The 15,000-nt window shown below is 50.8% G+C and overlaps 1 protein-coding gene across 1 annotated transcript in view; it reads right to left on the bottom strand.

The window, feature by feature from the left end:
• cntnap2b (contactin associated protein 2b) overlaps positions 1-15,000 on the bottom strand; it is a 27,330-nt gene that overhangs the window by 7,278 nt on the left and 5,052 nt on the right. The window contains exons 2-17 of the mRNA XM_056596788.1: positions 14,316-14,426; positions 13,320-13,513; positions 12,382-12,529; positions 11,849-12,058; positions 11,176-11,360; positions 10,617-10,760; positions 8,197-8,455; positions 7,458-7,607; positions 5,086-5,248; positions 4,702-4,808; positions 4,428-4,547; positions 2,277-2,392; positions 1,310-1,394; positions 810-966; positions 243-370; positions 1-23 (exon numbers count right to left, since the gene is read on the bottom strand). The exon at positions 1-23 is cut by the window's left edge and continues 148 nt beyond it. Coding sequence (XP_056452763.1) covers positions 1-23; positions 243-370; positions 810-966; positions 1,310-1,394; positions 2,277-2,392; positions 4,428-4,547; positions 4,702-4,808; positions 5,086-5,248; positions 7,458-7,607; positions 8,197-8,455; positions 10,617-10,760; positions 11,176-11,360; positions 11,849-12,058; positions 12,382-12,529; positions 13,320-13,513; positions 14,316-14,426 — 2,300 coding nt within the window. The remainder of the gene's footprint in view (positions 24-242; positions 371-809; positions 967-1,309; positions 1,395-2,276; positions 2,393-4,427; positions 4,548-4,701; positions 4,809-5,085; positions 5,249-7,457; positions 7,608-8,196; positions 8,456-10,616; positions 10,761-11,175; positions 11,361-11,848; positions 12,059-12,381; positions 12,530-13,319; positions 13,514-14,315; positions 14,427-15,000) is intronic.

The following is a 15,000-nucleotide window of genomic DNA, read 5'->3' as shown; positions in this document are numbered from 1 at the left end:
CGACGCCGCGTTCCAGAAGTCACCTGGAAGGAACGTCACACCCAATGCATATCGTCACTCACAGTGTGTGTGTGCGTGCGTGCGTCCGTGCGTGCGTGCATGACTAACATTTTTTATTGAATTTTATTACTTTACTTTACTTTACTTTACTTTATTGACACGTATTGGCACAAAGGTAAGCATACAAATGTACAGGTCAAAAGATTAACACAAAAAAGCCCAGGGTGCGTTCCAGTACTCACGGTCTCCGCGGCACCTCAGCGGCCCCACGGTGAGCTTGGCCTCCGACCCGGCCCGGCCCGTGTCCCCCACCACCAGCTGGCTGACGGGCAGGTGGTCCTTGTACACCAGCAGCCCGGCGTCCTCCCTCCTGGGGGGCACACAGAGGCTGGGGTCAAAGTCCATTTTCAGAACGCTCAGTGGTTAAATTCATTCACTACGTAGTGGCCGTAAAACACCCAGAATGTCTGTGAACATACGGTGTTCCCTACATGGTACGCCCGTATACCACAATGCAATGCGGTCATGCTTTCTAAACGTCATTTACTGACGCAATAAACAACCCTTCAGTTCAGCCCGAGACAGGTGTGTCGTGTCCCCGCTGAATCAGCAGGTACCCTTTAGAAGGGAGCCTCCAGCGACACACAGCTGGCTATGAGCTAGCCCCCCGAGACCCACCACTGCCTCTGGTCAGGGTCACAGCTGTCCATGAGCTAGCCCCCAGAGACCCACCACTGCCGCTGGTCAGGGTCACAGCTGGCCATGAGCTAGCCCCCCAGCCCCCGCCCTGAGGCCGCGCCCCCACCCACCACTGCCGCTGGTCCGCGTCACAGTTGCACTGGTGCTTGGCGCTGGTGCAGTTCCTCTCGATCCCGCACGCGCACTTCTGGATCCCCGGGCCCGAGCCGCCCCAGTAGAGGTGCTTCTCGTTGGCCCGCCCGACCCACCAGGTGTACGGCTCGCCGTCTGGGGTACAACACACACACACACACACACACACACACACACACACACACACACACACACAGACACACACACACACACACACACACACACACACACACACACACACACACGCACACATGTACACACGTGAACGCTTGCACTTCCAACACAGTTTCCCCAGCATCAAGGATCCCGGCTCACAACCCCCCACGCGTCCGAGTGAGTCCGGCGTCGTCTGTTTGACGTTGGCGTCGTGTGTGGGGGGACCACCGGGTGCGGAGTGTGTCGTGGGCCGTGGGGGGGGGGGGGGGGGGGGGGGCTGTGGGTTGTTACGGTAGGAGGCGTTGCTGGAGGTAAGGGTCACCTGGTGAGTTGAGGAGGCGGGACATGCGGCAGGTGTAGGCGATGTGCTGCTCACAGTAGTCGGCCCCGCTGGTGACTGCGTACACCTTGTAGGAAGAACCACATCGTTGGGAGAAGGTGAAGTAAACAAACTGGACCAAACGCAGAAGGGTGGCCTATGGGGACCTTTGTCGCCTTCTGCAAAGTCTCAAGCACTGTCTCTCTACACAACAATAGTTAATTAGCTAACCCGTATTTTCCTGCTAATCATCCGGTTCTCTTTTACTATATTTCTTCCAGATTTGACCGTGGAAAGCAGTCGGATCAAGTCTTCCTCTCTTCTTCAGATGCATTACGTTGCGCTGCAACATAAGTGTCATTTGCGTATTTATTTTTTCCTCATTTCACTTCTTCATGTTTCTCCACCACTGAGGAGTGTTGCGTTACACGCAGCTGTGATTAACGGGCCAGATGGACCTCCCCTGAAATGTGCTCAGTCAACCCTACAGAGATATTCTCCCAGACGCTCAGCAGCTATGAGCATGTCACTCATAGCTGGTGGTGAGAGAGAGAGAGAGAGAGAGAGAGAGAGAGAGAGAGAGAGAGAGAGAGAGAGAGAGAGAGAGAGAGAGAGAGAGAGAGAGAGAGAGAGAGAGAGAGAGAGAGAGGGGGAGAGAGAGAGAGAGAGAGAGGGAGAGAGGGAGAGAGAGAGAGAGAGAGAGAGAGAGAGAGAGAGAGAGAGAGAGAGAGAGAGGGGGAGAGAGGGAGAGAGAGAGAGGGAGAGAGAGAGAGAGAGAGAGGGAGAGAGAGAGAGAGAGAGAGAGATAGAGACAGAGAGAGAGAGACAGAGACAGAGACAGAGAGAGAGAGAGAGAGACAGAGACAGAGACAGAGACAGAGAGAGAGAGAGAGAGAGACAGAGACAGAGAGAGAGAGACAGAGACAGAGACAGAGACAGAGAGACGTTCGCAGAGAGACAGCGGCTGGACCTGTTGTGTGCTCATGTTGTAGTCCAGCCGGAGGACGGCCTTCCCCTCCTGGTCCAGGGCGGTCACGGCTGTCTGAGGTGAGAGGTTGTTCTTCACTGACGTCCACACCGTGCCCTCTGAAAGGTCAACACCAGGACATTGAGACTGTCTGTCGGACCGAGGAACGGTCCTGAGCAGTCGGACTGCAGCAGCTCTAGGCTGACTGCTGCCTCTTTAAAGGGGACATATAACACCACCAGGTGTGAGCCATATAACACCACCAGGTGTGAGCCATATAACACCACAAGGTGTGAGACACATAACACCACCAGGTGTGAGCCATATAACACCACCAGGTGTGAGACACATAACACCACCAGGTGTGAGCCATATAACACCACCAGGTGTGAGCCATATAACACCACCAGGTGTGAGCCATATAACACCACCAGGTGTGAGCCATATAACACCACCAGGTGTGAGCCATATAACACCACCAGGTGTGAGCCATATAACACCACCAGGTGTGAGCCATATAACACCACCAGGTGTGAGACACATAACACCACCAGGTGTGAGACATATAACACCACCAGGTGTGAGACATATAACACCACCAGGTGTGAGACATATAACACCACCAGGTGTGAGCCATATAACACCACCAGGTGTGAGCCATATAACACCACCAGGTGTGAGTGGTATTAGCCTTACAAGCAAAGATTTTGAAAATCTGCCTCTTCTGACGTCACCTAGACGTGTGCTGGATAGATGAGCAGCGTTTGCTACAGTCCACTGGGTAGGCTGGTAGATTGATCTATCCAGCACACATCGAGGTGGACTTTAATGCCACGTTTCCACTGCAGGCTGCGGTACGGTTCGGTTCGCAAAGGTGCGGTATGGATTGCGTTTCCACCGCCAAAAGTGGGCGTGACCCGGACTGAGCCGTACTCGTTTTGCCCTCGTCTTCAGTACTCCTCTGTTGAGGTACTGAGACGCCTGAAAGGGTGCGAGCTACACACCCCCTCCGTTGATTGGTCGACAGAATCGTCACATCCAGGCGACGTGGGGATAAAAACAAACGAACAGTAGCCTCGAGGTATTATTCTTTACAATGAACATGTCGTGTAAAACGCTTGCTCGGGCGAACAAGGAGGTGGAGACGTTCCTCTGCATTCTTGGGGAGGAAGACGTTGTTTACGATGTTTACGTAGCGGCCGCGGCGATCGACATCCGGCCTACCACAAAGGGTACTGTCGGCGGTGGAAACGCGACCTCGGAACTGAGCTGGGCTATACCGCCCCCTCCCTACCGGACTGAGGCGAACCGAACCGTACTGCACCATGCAGTGGAAACGCGGCATAAGAGAGGGAGTCTGATTCCAGCCACTATGTCCGGGGGGGCCGGGACCCCCTCCCAGAGGACTGGGGGCTAACCCATGCTGATTGGATCTGCTTTATAAATGTTGGCAGGGACCTTGGTTGGGGGGGTTGCCTTCATGCTCTTCACCACATTAAATATGGCATACATTAAAAAAGACTTGAAACTCGGCGAAAACAGTTCAAGTGAAACATAGACAGGAAGTCAAGGTCAACGCTTAAAAATGTTTGCATAATTTTAGTTGGGAGTTTTTTCAGACGTATTGTTGGGAGTTTTTTGTTAGACGTATCCTGTTTTAGATATTTATAAGTAGAAGAATTTTTGCATATATATATATAAACGTTGACCTTCACTTCCTGTCTATGTTTCACTTTAACTCTTTTTGCTGAGTTTAAAATTGTTTACAAATATATGGCATATTTAAAGTGGTGAAGTATATATATATATATATATATTTTTTTTTTAATATATATATATATATATATATATATATATATATATATATATATATATATATATATATAGGGACATTTAATATATATATATATATATATATATATATAAGTAGGCAACTACATATATAAGGAAGGAATCGAGCAGTGTCGTGTGTGTGTGTGTGTGTGTGTGTGCGTGCGTGAGTGTGTGTGTGCGTGTGCGTGTATGTGTGTTTAAGTGTGTGTGTGTGTGTGTGTGTGTGTGTGTGTGTGTGTTTCTGTTCCATTGTGAAGACGGCCCCTAACTATCAGGTCACAGCTGTCGTGTGTGTGTGTGTGTGTGTTCCTGTTCCCCTACCTGTCAGGTCACAGCTGACGCGGAGGGCCTGCAGGGGCCCGCTGCCGTCGGGGTCCACCCAGTGGCCCCCGGGGGCCCTGCCCAGGTGCAGGACCTCCTCACAGGACTGCTGGTACACCGCTGGAACCACAACACACACGCTCACTGGAACCTGCTGCATCCCTCCCTGTGTGTGTGTGTGTGAGTGTGTGTGTGTGTGTGTGTGTGTGTGTGTGTGTGTGTGTGTGTGCGTGTGCGAGTGCGTGTGCGCACACGCACACGCGTGTGTACTAACAGGTGTGGCAGGTGGCTCCTCTGTATCCGGTCCCGTTGCAGATGCAGCTGAACGAGTCCCAGGTCTGGGAGCAGCGACCGCCGTGCTCACACTGGTTAGGGACACACCTGGAGGGAGACACTATGGTCTATGATGGCTCTCTCAAACTGATCTGAAGCCACTCACCACCGGTCTATGATGTCCCTCTAAGACTGATCTGAAGCCACTCACCGGTCTATGATGGCTCTCTAAGGCTGATCTGAAGCCACTCACCGGTCTATGATGTCCCTCTAAGACTGATCTGAAGCCACTCACCACCGGTCTATGATGTCCCTCTAAGGCTGATCTGAAGCCACTCACCACCGGTCTATGATGTCCCTCTAAGACTGATCTGAAGCCACTCACCGGTCTATGATGGCGCACATGTCCAGGCTGACGTTCTGGAACATGCCGATGAGGCCCTGCTCCACGGCCCGCAGGTCGGCCAGCTGGTCGTCCACGTGGATCATCTGCATGCAGCCCTGGAAGGAGCGCTGCAGCGGGGGCGTGTTGGTGCGCAGGAAGTAGCCTGGGCGACCAGGAAAGGGTCAAAGGTCAAGGACAACCAGTGCCGGGGCGGAGTCGGCCCCTCAACCTTTAAACAACTCGCTGTCTCGGATCATGGTGTGATCGAGCCCGCTCAGAAGCTTTAGAGTCGTGCTAAAGCTGCTTCAAAGTTTGACACAAGACTACAGTTAGAAGACATGGTGGGTGTGTTGTGTCGTGTGTAGTTTGGGGTGTAGGGTGACTATGACCAGCGTAGTGTGTAGTTTGGGGTGTAGGGTGACTATGATCAGTGTAGTGTGTAGTTTGGGGTCTATTATGACTATGACCAGTGTAGTGTGTAGTTTGGGGTCTATTAGGACTATGACCAGTGTAGTGTGTAGTTTGGGGTGTAGGGTGACTATGACCAGTGTAGTGTGTAGTTTGGGGTCTATTATGACTATGACCAGTGTAGTGTGTAGTTTGGGGTCTATTAGGACTATGACCAGTGTAGTGTGTAGTTTGGGGTGTAGGGTGACTATGACCAGTGTAGTGTGTAGTTTGGGGTCTATTATGACTATGACCAGTGTAGTGTGTAGTTTGGGGTGTAGGATGACTATGACCAGTGTAGTGTGTAGTTTGGTGACTATGACCAGCGTAGTGTGTAGTTTGGTGACTATGACCAGTGTAGTGTGTAGTTTGGGGTCTATTATGACTATGACCAGCGTAGTGTGTAGTTTGGGGTCTATTATGACTATGACCAGTGTAGTTTGTAGTTTGGGGTCTATTAGGACTATGACCAGCGTAGTGTGTAGTTTGGGGTGTAGGGTGACTATGACCAGTGTAGTGTGTAGTTTGGGGTCTATTATGACTATGACCAGTGTAGTGTGTAGTTTGGGGTGTAAGATGACTATGACCAGTGTAGTGTGTAGTTTGGGTTCTATTAGGACTATGACCAGTGTAGTGTGTAGTTTGGGGTCTATATGACTATGACCAGCGTAGTGTGTAGTTTGGGGTCTATTATGACCAGTGTAGTGTGTAGTTTGGGGTCTATTAGGACTATGACCAGCGTAGTGTGTAGTTTGGGGTGTAGGATGAACAATACCAGTGTACTGCGCCACGAACGAATGAAGCCAAAGTGCCTCATTACAGCAGATTTAAATGGAGCATTAGGATCCTGCACTCTGCTTATCTATTGCATTATTGATTCAAAGCGTCACTATACCCAAAGGAAGGGCCGCCATTTTTCTGGTGCTCAACGGATGTATTGCAGAAAACAATAACTATTGGTATGGGTTACCAATACCAATAGGTATTGGTATTGGTTACCAATACCAATACCTATTGGTATTGGTTACCAATACAAAAATAAGTCAAAATGAAGACAATCAAAAGCGAAGTCCAAAAATGTATTCATGCATAATTAACAACTACACCGAAAAATGTGAAACCGAAGACTCCTGTTTATGTCACCACCACACAGGAGTGTTTGACGAGAGCAGCGCACCCTGTATGAAAGGTAGTGGTACAGAGATGTTCCTGGCAGGCGTTCAGCAGAGCACTGCAGCCCCGGAGGTCGATGAAGCCCTGGCCTCCTCCCCACTCCTGTACCCAGGTACAGGCTTCACCGCTCTGGGACTCCAGCTCCTTTACCTCACAGTGATTAGCCGAGACAAATGAATTATAGATGACCTACCGAAAATATCCCCTCTATATTTGGTCTAAAATGAGGAATTGGACTTTATGAGATTGTCAGGTGTTTCCATAGGTGATGGTGAATGATTGGGTATGGCTCCACAAGTATTGGTGGTGGCTTAAATGCTGCTAGTGATGTCTTAAATGCTCCTCGTTCTGCTAGTGATGTCTTAAATGCTCCTCGCTCTGCTAGTGATGTCTTAAATGCTCCTCGTTCTGCTAGTGATGTCTTAAATGCTCCTCGTTCTGCTAGTGATGTCTTAAATGCTCCTCGTTCTGCTAGTGATGTCTTAAATGCTCCTGGTCCTGCTACTGATGTCTTAAATGCTCATAGTTCTGCTAGTGATGTCTTAAATGCTCGTAGTTCTCCATAGATAGACTCCATAGATAACGGCGTGCACGCTAACGAGAAAGGAGTTAATCCATTGTGTAATAGGGGTAGTAGGGTAAGGGTTCACACTATGGTACCCCTAATGTAAAGTGCTACCATCCCGTTCTGTCGTACTTGACCCCCAGCCGGGTCTGATCCGACCACTAGGTGTGTCAGCGTGACCCCTGACCTCCGAAGTAGTAGGTGCCCCCGGTGGTGATCTGGATGGGGATGGCGGTCCTCACGGTGGACGCCTCGTCGCCGTCGATGGTCAGCATGGCGTAGTTCTCCAGGGCGTTGAGGTGGACCGTGTGCCACTGGCCGTCGTTCAGGTTGGACCCTGAGATGGGGCAAGGAGGCTATTACCATGGTAACCATCATCGTCATCGTTATCCTCACACACGCACGGTGCCTGATGCAGTGATGATGTGATTAGATTGCACGCTCATGATGCGTCTGCTGTATTAGGAGCAGACCGATTGAGTTTAGGACCATTAAGGAATCCAAGCGGTGCGTTTACAGAAAGTAAACCGTAGTCACTGAGTGGGGCATGAACTATTAATCACACTCAATGAAACGCATCGAGGCTCTCCGCTGTCCTAATCACTGTTGGTCTCGGTACTAATGCACTGAAGCCGTAGACCAGATGGGGGGCAGATAATAGGTACGAGGACGCTTCTGAACGTATCAAAGAGGAGCCACCGTGAGAAACAGCTGAACACGGGGAAACAACCGCGTCTGAACCCAGATGGGGCCGCACGTGTCTCCTCAGAGAGCACGCACGCCACCGGCAGTACTCCAGGTGAGCCGGTGAACCAGGGCGCCGTCACCGCGGTGACGGCGCCCTAGTTCAACGGCTCACCTGGAGTACTGCCGGCGGAAAAACACCGGCCACTGGCCTGAAACACCGGCGGGTCCCGGAGCCTCACCCGAGGAGATGTCGATGCGGGTGTTCTTCCTCTGCGTCACGTTGATGTAGACGGTGACCTTGCCGTCGGCGAGGCCGACCTCCACCACGCCGTCGGCCAGCGCCGTGTACACCAGCAGGCCGCTGGGGTTCCAGGTGCGGAAGGACAGGCTGACGGACAGCGTGTCGCTGTCACCCTGGCCCGGCAGCTGCAGGAAGGACGACGAGTTGAAGAACACCGGGAAGGAGCGCGACTCCGAGCAGGAGAAGGTCAGGTTCCTCTGAGGTGGGGGGGGGCAGAGAGACAGAGGGACAGGGGGGTCACAGGGAGGCCATGGGGGTCAGAGGGGTCACAGGGAGGGCATGGGGGTCAGAGGGGTCACAGGGAGGGCATGGGGGTTAGAGGGGTCACAGGGGTCACAGGGAGGTCATGGGGGTCAGTGGGGTCAGGGGTTATCCCCCTTGAGATCTTTTGTGTTTTGTGTTTTTGGATCCATCGTTTGTAGCTCAACAGTATGGTCGCTAGATCCACGGTGCGGGGTCTATGGATGAACAACGCCTCCTGGGACGATTGGCTTGCACTCATCAAGAGGTGGAAAAGATTTCAAAGAGAAAATTTAATCGTAAATCGCTGGTTTTACTTCTGCGTAAACACACATTTGAGGGAGGATAACAAAACAACAGAATAATACTGAGTGAGAAGCCATTTATGCTACTAAGTCTGTTTTCTTTTGAATTGCCACTCAAACTACCATTGCTCCATGATAGTGGAGTGAAGCACCAATTTCCCGATGTTCCCTGTGAAAGTACCTTCTGAAGTCTTGGTTTGATTCTACAGAGTGAGTGCAGCAGTGCACGGTGTGTACTTGTTAGTGCATGATAGGTTGTTGGTACATGTTGTTTATGAACATGTATTGACACAATAATTATGGACACCATAATTCCAAAACATTTTTTTGGGTTTGGTTTTAAATAAGCTACCTCATCTTCCTTTTTGTTCTTCACACATTCCCCCCCCCAAAACAGAATAAAGTTACTAAAGCAATCAGCTATTCTTAGACTGATCCGTGAATGGTGATGGAGCGCTATAATACTGTCCTCCATATCCGTTACACGGAGTGAGGCCAGCAGGATGCTTTGTGCTAGAGGTTGTGTACTTTACAAAGTGAAAAGTGTAGACCTAGCAACACTTGTGTGTTGCCGCATGTGTCGGCAGAGGGCTGCAGACCGACTACTACTGTTACTACTACTACTGTTTCTGCTACTACGACGACTACAACTACTACGACTACAATCTAGATGAAACACAGCACAGTTGACCTTCACACAGAAGAGACCCATGTGTCTAACACTATAGACAATAGACTCAAAGAGGAGAACAGGCATTTTCTCGATGTGTTTGCTATCTATACCAAAATAAATGGTAATTACAATCCTAAACCTCATCAACAAAACAATATAGGACGCTGTCCCTGTAATCAGAGAGGATCCCCATGTCTGATCCATCTGGAGGACCCAGATGGATCGTGTTATTAAAAGGGGAAAATATCCACGGAACACAAACCCCCGGAATCCAGCAGAGAGTGCGTCCGGATCGAGGTGATGGGGCGAGGGGATTACATTAAGGGCCAGGTGGAAAAGTCAGCTAAGAGTTCTGGAAACAGTCCCGGGTATTGATCCATACCCAGGCCTCTCCTTCCTGTCTGCTGCACTGTCAGCCCTGCGGTGGTAAGTGCAGACAGCCTGGACACTACCCTGTCTCTGTAGAGAGCTATGGGAGGCCGACGCGTTTCAGCGCTCAGGAAGTGCATCCGACGGGGCCGCCGTCGTAGGGATGCTGGTATTGTACAATTGTTCAGGGTTTTGAATTCTTAGATCGGTCTCACAGTTGTGTTGATCTGAATGTAATGATCCACCATGCGAATATCCTCTCCAAATGCTTCATATATCAAAAGCTAACAATTCAACTTCAAAACGGTAGGCATAAAAGTCTTTTTTTCTGACAGGTCTCAAGTGATTGCTCCCATTTCCTAGACAAATGTTGCCACTTTTAGTTTTTCAATATCTATGATAATGCAGGTATTCCCCACCTCAGCCCTGTTCAATTCAAACACTGTGAGAACTGTATTTTATGGTTGAACCGGCTGGCGGAGAACCACTGAGCATTCCCCTCAGGACACGACTATGCTGTGCCCTGACGTTGGACGGATTACTGGGGTTTAATGGACTCAACCGGGCCCAACTTCGCCTGCACTGCCCTGGTCTCCAAGCGGAGCCTCAACTCCTAATGCCATCAAAACCTGGCCCAGGTAAACACACGCACTCACGCGCTCACACACCCACCGAAGCGCTTAAGCTCAGACAAACGTACGTGCATACACACGCCCCCAACCCACCCACGCATCCACACAGACACCAGAGGCATGAGGCGGAGGTTCTTACGAAGCTGGAGGTGTCCACCTTCTTCCTGTGGATGAGGCTGGTGATGTTGTCTCCGTTGTAGACGATGCCCTCCATGCAGCCCACAAAGTTGTCCCGGCCGCCTGAGCTGGGTTTGTTGGAGGCGGGCAAACCCCCGAAGGAGATCTGCATCAGATGGAGAGACGGTCGCGACTCTGAGCGTAAGACGCTGTTCATGGCTGTATCTTTATGGACCTCGGTCACAAGGCTCATGAAGACACAGTCCAACGTTCAGACTTGTCAGATGGCTATACAAATCAATAAGGAGGGTCATTGTTATTGACAGTGATATTATATTAGTATGTCATCTTAACATTTAGATTTTATTGTGTTCAGAGTAGGTGTCCTTATTTTGACTCCTTCTCATTGTTAAAGAGCCGCACGCATGAAACCATGAGGCTCAATCCAAACACTATTGAAGATTGCTGATAAAAAAAGTATTCTCTTTTTAATCGTGACAAAAAACGATCCACATCCATGAAATCAATATGTGGAAAATGTGACAACCCTGTGGAAGCTCATGTGCCTGCATCAGCCATACCTCGTAGTCGAGGTCCAGGTGGTCGAACTCCCCGTTGGTCCTGAACGGCTGCGTGTGTTGGTCCAGCGTGAAGTTCACATTCCTGCGATAGCGTTGGATGAGGACCGAGTGCCAGTGGTCGTCGTCCAACAGGCTGCCGCTGGTCACCGCCGTGTGGCCCTGGATGGAGCCGTATTGGTTGCTGCCTGTAGGGAAGACAACCAATCGGAGAGTGACGCCTCATTTAAAGTCTAAACACGCTTTAGTTATTCTATCTATCTAACAATCTAGTGAACGCAGCAATGCACAGTGTCTACTTGTTAATGTTTGTTCGTTTGTTGATACATCTTTGTTTATGAACATGTATGGACACAATAATTATGGAAACCATAATTCCAAAACATGTTTTGGGGTTTGGTTTTAAATAAGCCAAAATTCACCTTCACATTTTTAGTATGTTTTTTTTTTTCACCCCCCAAAAAAACTTAATAAAGTAATCAGCTATTCTTAGACTGATGCGTGAATGGTGATGGAGTGCAACAATATTGACATCCATATCAATCACACATAGTTATAGATATTAATAGATACGATATGAGTCTAGATTCCGATGTGTGAGACTGCTCATTGTGCAGCCCGTCCTTCTTTGTCCTCTCATCGATCGTCCTACAGACCCCCTCAGAGACGCCCGTACCCAGGTTGATGCTGAGCACGAGGCGTGCGCGCTGGAGCTCCAGGGAGATGTAGTCGCCCTGCTGCCCCTCCCCGTGGAGCAGCACGCCGTGGCCCGCACTGGTCCGGAACTTCAGGGAGATGACGTCCGTGAGGAACTTGATCTTCTTCGTCTTACTACTGAAGCGGTAGGAGATGACACCTTGGCCATCGAAACTGACGACATCCGACCCTGTGTGCCCCGAGACAAAAGAGACGTTGAGTATCCCACCGCAGGAAAAAGCATCAGATAGGGGGTGTGCAAAAGCTGTCTCTGATTGGCTTACATCATCGCAATGGCAGAACCACTGACTCTGGGGTTGTGTATCTGTGGTCGTATGTCTGTCCTGAGTAACAGTAACCACAGGAAACATCCTGAAACCTTTTTATTGTGTGCATGGCAGTGCGACGGTGAGTTGGCAGTACCCACGCTGTTAAAGCGCACCGTGCGCTCAGAGAACACCACCTGCTGCGGATGCACTTTAGTGAACAGCGATTGGACGGAGGTGGACTCACAGTAGGCGCAGCCGTACACCTCCACCCTCAGCCCCATGCGGCCCTCCTGGCTCCACTGCAGCGGGACGAAGCGGACGTAGCGCGCCACGATGGAGCGCAGGAGCTCGTGCCGCGTCACGCCCTCGCTGTCGGAGTTGCCCTCAAACGTCTGGAACACATCGGAGCGCGGCCCGCGGGTTAGTTCTCAAGCACCTCTCAATAGGACCCCATCACGACGGCAGAGAGGGATAAGGCTCTCAAGTTCACATCGCAGAGACCGCCGCTGTGCGTGAACCACGGGAGCCTTGGGATGTTAGTTATTGTGTTGGTGATGATGGTGCTTAGTATTAAATGGGGAAAATAATTTGTCATCATGGGGAGAGATTAGGGCTGTTTGGAAACGCCGCAGCACTTCTCAGGGGAGACTTGGCTCACACAAAACAGTATTTTCCTTTTTCCAGCCTTTCCTATTTTCCAGCCTGGGTGACGGTATGTTTACATTGATTTCGGATCGTACAGTACTGCAGCCCCTCCTGTCAATATGGCAGGAGTGTCGCCAGCAAAAGACCCCGTGAGGCCTTGTGATGCACAAGCCCTATGAAGATAGACTGGGTAGCCCCGCCCGTTCTGCCGGCGGTTTGAGTCCGCCCTGCAGAAGGGTCTGGAGGAGAGCAATACATTTCTTTCTAGTTTCGATTCGTTTTTGTGGGAGGCAATCACCAAGCTGGCTTTTCCCCCTGGCGCGCTATTGGCTGGTTTAACACAATGACGACAGGGAAGCGACGGCAGGCAGCCAATCGCGTACAGAGTCATTTGAACTAGGCCCGTTGATCACGCCTCTTGTGCTGAAGGAGATGACGGCAGCTTCCCCCAGACCTCCGGGGAGGCTGCCGTCATCTCCTTCACCGACAACATCGGCACAGACGGACGCCGCACGGCGGCGGCGGCCTCGGGCTCACCCAGATGTTCCCGTCCTGCAGGAAGGGCCGCCAGTTCTTGCCCGTGTCGCTGTACAGCAGCCGGTAGCGCCTCGTCCAATCGGCGCTGCTGTAGCGGCCCTGCGTTGCCACGGCGACCACCTTCTTCCTGGAGCCCAGGTCCACCTGGAGCCACTGGTAGCGGTCGGCGTCCACTGGGGACCAGCCCCCGGAGCCTGGTGGGAGGGGGGGGGGGGGGGGGGGGGGAGGGGAGGGGGGGGGGGGGGGGGGAGGCAGGGAGGGGGGGAGGTGCGAGGGTTGAGTGGGGAGATGAGAAGAGGGAGAGACTAGGGCGGTTCACGGTTCTAGGGCTGAGAGGAGGTAGTGTGGGACGACAGATGCAGACTGCTCTGATTGAATGTGTCCACAGGGTAACAGCCCCCCCCCCCCCCCCCCCCTCCCCCCAACCCCAACCTGACACTATACGGCCTTAATAAGCTTCTCAACTTGTGCCCAACACTTGGTCTGCCCCGTGTGCTGTACCGTTACATCAACCTAACGTGATTGCTGTGTGAAACATACTCTACACTCTGTGCAGAAGCACCAGACAGCCGTGTCAATAAAAACATTACTTAAGCCCGATTGATCTGGTTAAGAACCGGTTGTTAGAGTCAACCAATCCCGGTGGCTTAAGGAACAGCGTCGATTGGACAGCACGTCAATATCCGCTAGAGAATTAAAAGAGAGATGGTTTTTTCTAACAATAGATAGAATAATCGTTTGAATAATTGTCAACACGGTTAACGATTGATTGAGTGTGTTGGTTTATTAAAGTACTCATTATCATGATAATAAATTGTATCGCAATATGAATGACCATTTTAATAAACCTTTTTCAGTATTTTACCTGAATGTCCCCGGAGCGCATTTAAAGCCTAATTTTTCAAAGGGCCTAATAGCAAACATTTCCAGGCCATCTCCCATCACCTCTGCTCTGCAGCGACCGTGAACCCTACACGGTCGTCCACTGATGCCTACCTCCCCTCCGGTTGAGTTTGGCGTAGCCGGCTCCGTAGCCGGTGGCGTAGACGGAGGAGCCGGTGAAGGAGCTGTAGGGAAGGGGTGTGGCCAGGGAGTCCTCACACTTACCTGCACGACAGAGAGGGGAGAGGAGACACAGACGGTAGCTGTGAAACATATTAGGAATGCTAGTAGATAACTCAAAGGGTCATCTCGGGTCCTGCAGCCCTACTTTATAGCCGCACAATATTTTTTCCTAAGAACATTGGTGTCCGGAAAGGGTGATTAAGCATGTCTCCCCACCCAGTAGAGTTTACGAGTGCTGGCCGGGTTTGTGTCCACAGCTGTGCTGACATGATGACCCAGCAGCAGTGAGATGATAACGCTGTGTGCCATAACGAGATCGGCAGGCAAGAATCAAAAAGCGAAACAGGCTCATACAGAGACACACGACTAGAAGACAGATTTCACTCACCAATAGGGTAATGGCTTACAGATAGCTTTTCTAACAGATACAACTCTTAGATAAGAGCCTATTTAAGTGCACCTTGAACTCCTTTATTGTTCCAGTGGGTTTCTGGGGTTCCATAGCGTAACGGTTTTATCCAACATTACTTTGATGTTTTCATGATAGCTGAAAGGGATACTATTTCTTCGGGTCGTATGGATTTTCACAGATTCTTGAGGTTTAAAGAAGCCTTGG

The sequence above is a fragment of the Gadus chalcogrammus genome, chromosome 8, assembly GCF_026213295.1.
Source record: "Gadus chalcogrammus isolate NIFS_2021 chromosome 8, NIFS_Gcha_1.0, whole genome shotgun sequence".
Lineage (NCBI taxonomy): Eukaryota > Metazoa > Chordata > Actinopteri > Gadiformes > Gadidae > Gadus > Gadus chalcogrammus.
The sequence above is the reverse complement of the archived record's forward strand: the minus strand, read 5'-3'. Positions and strand labels throughout refer to the sequence as shown.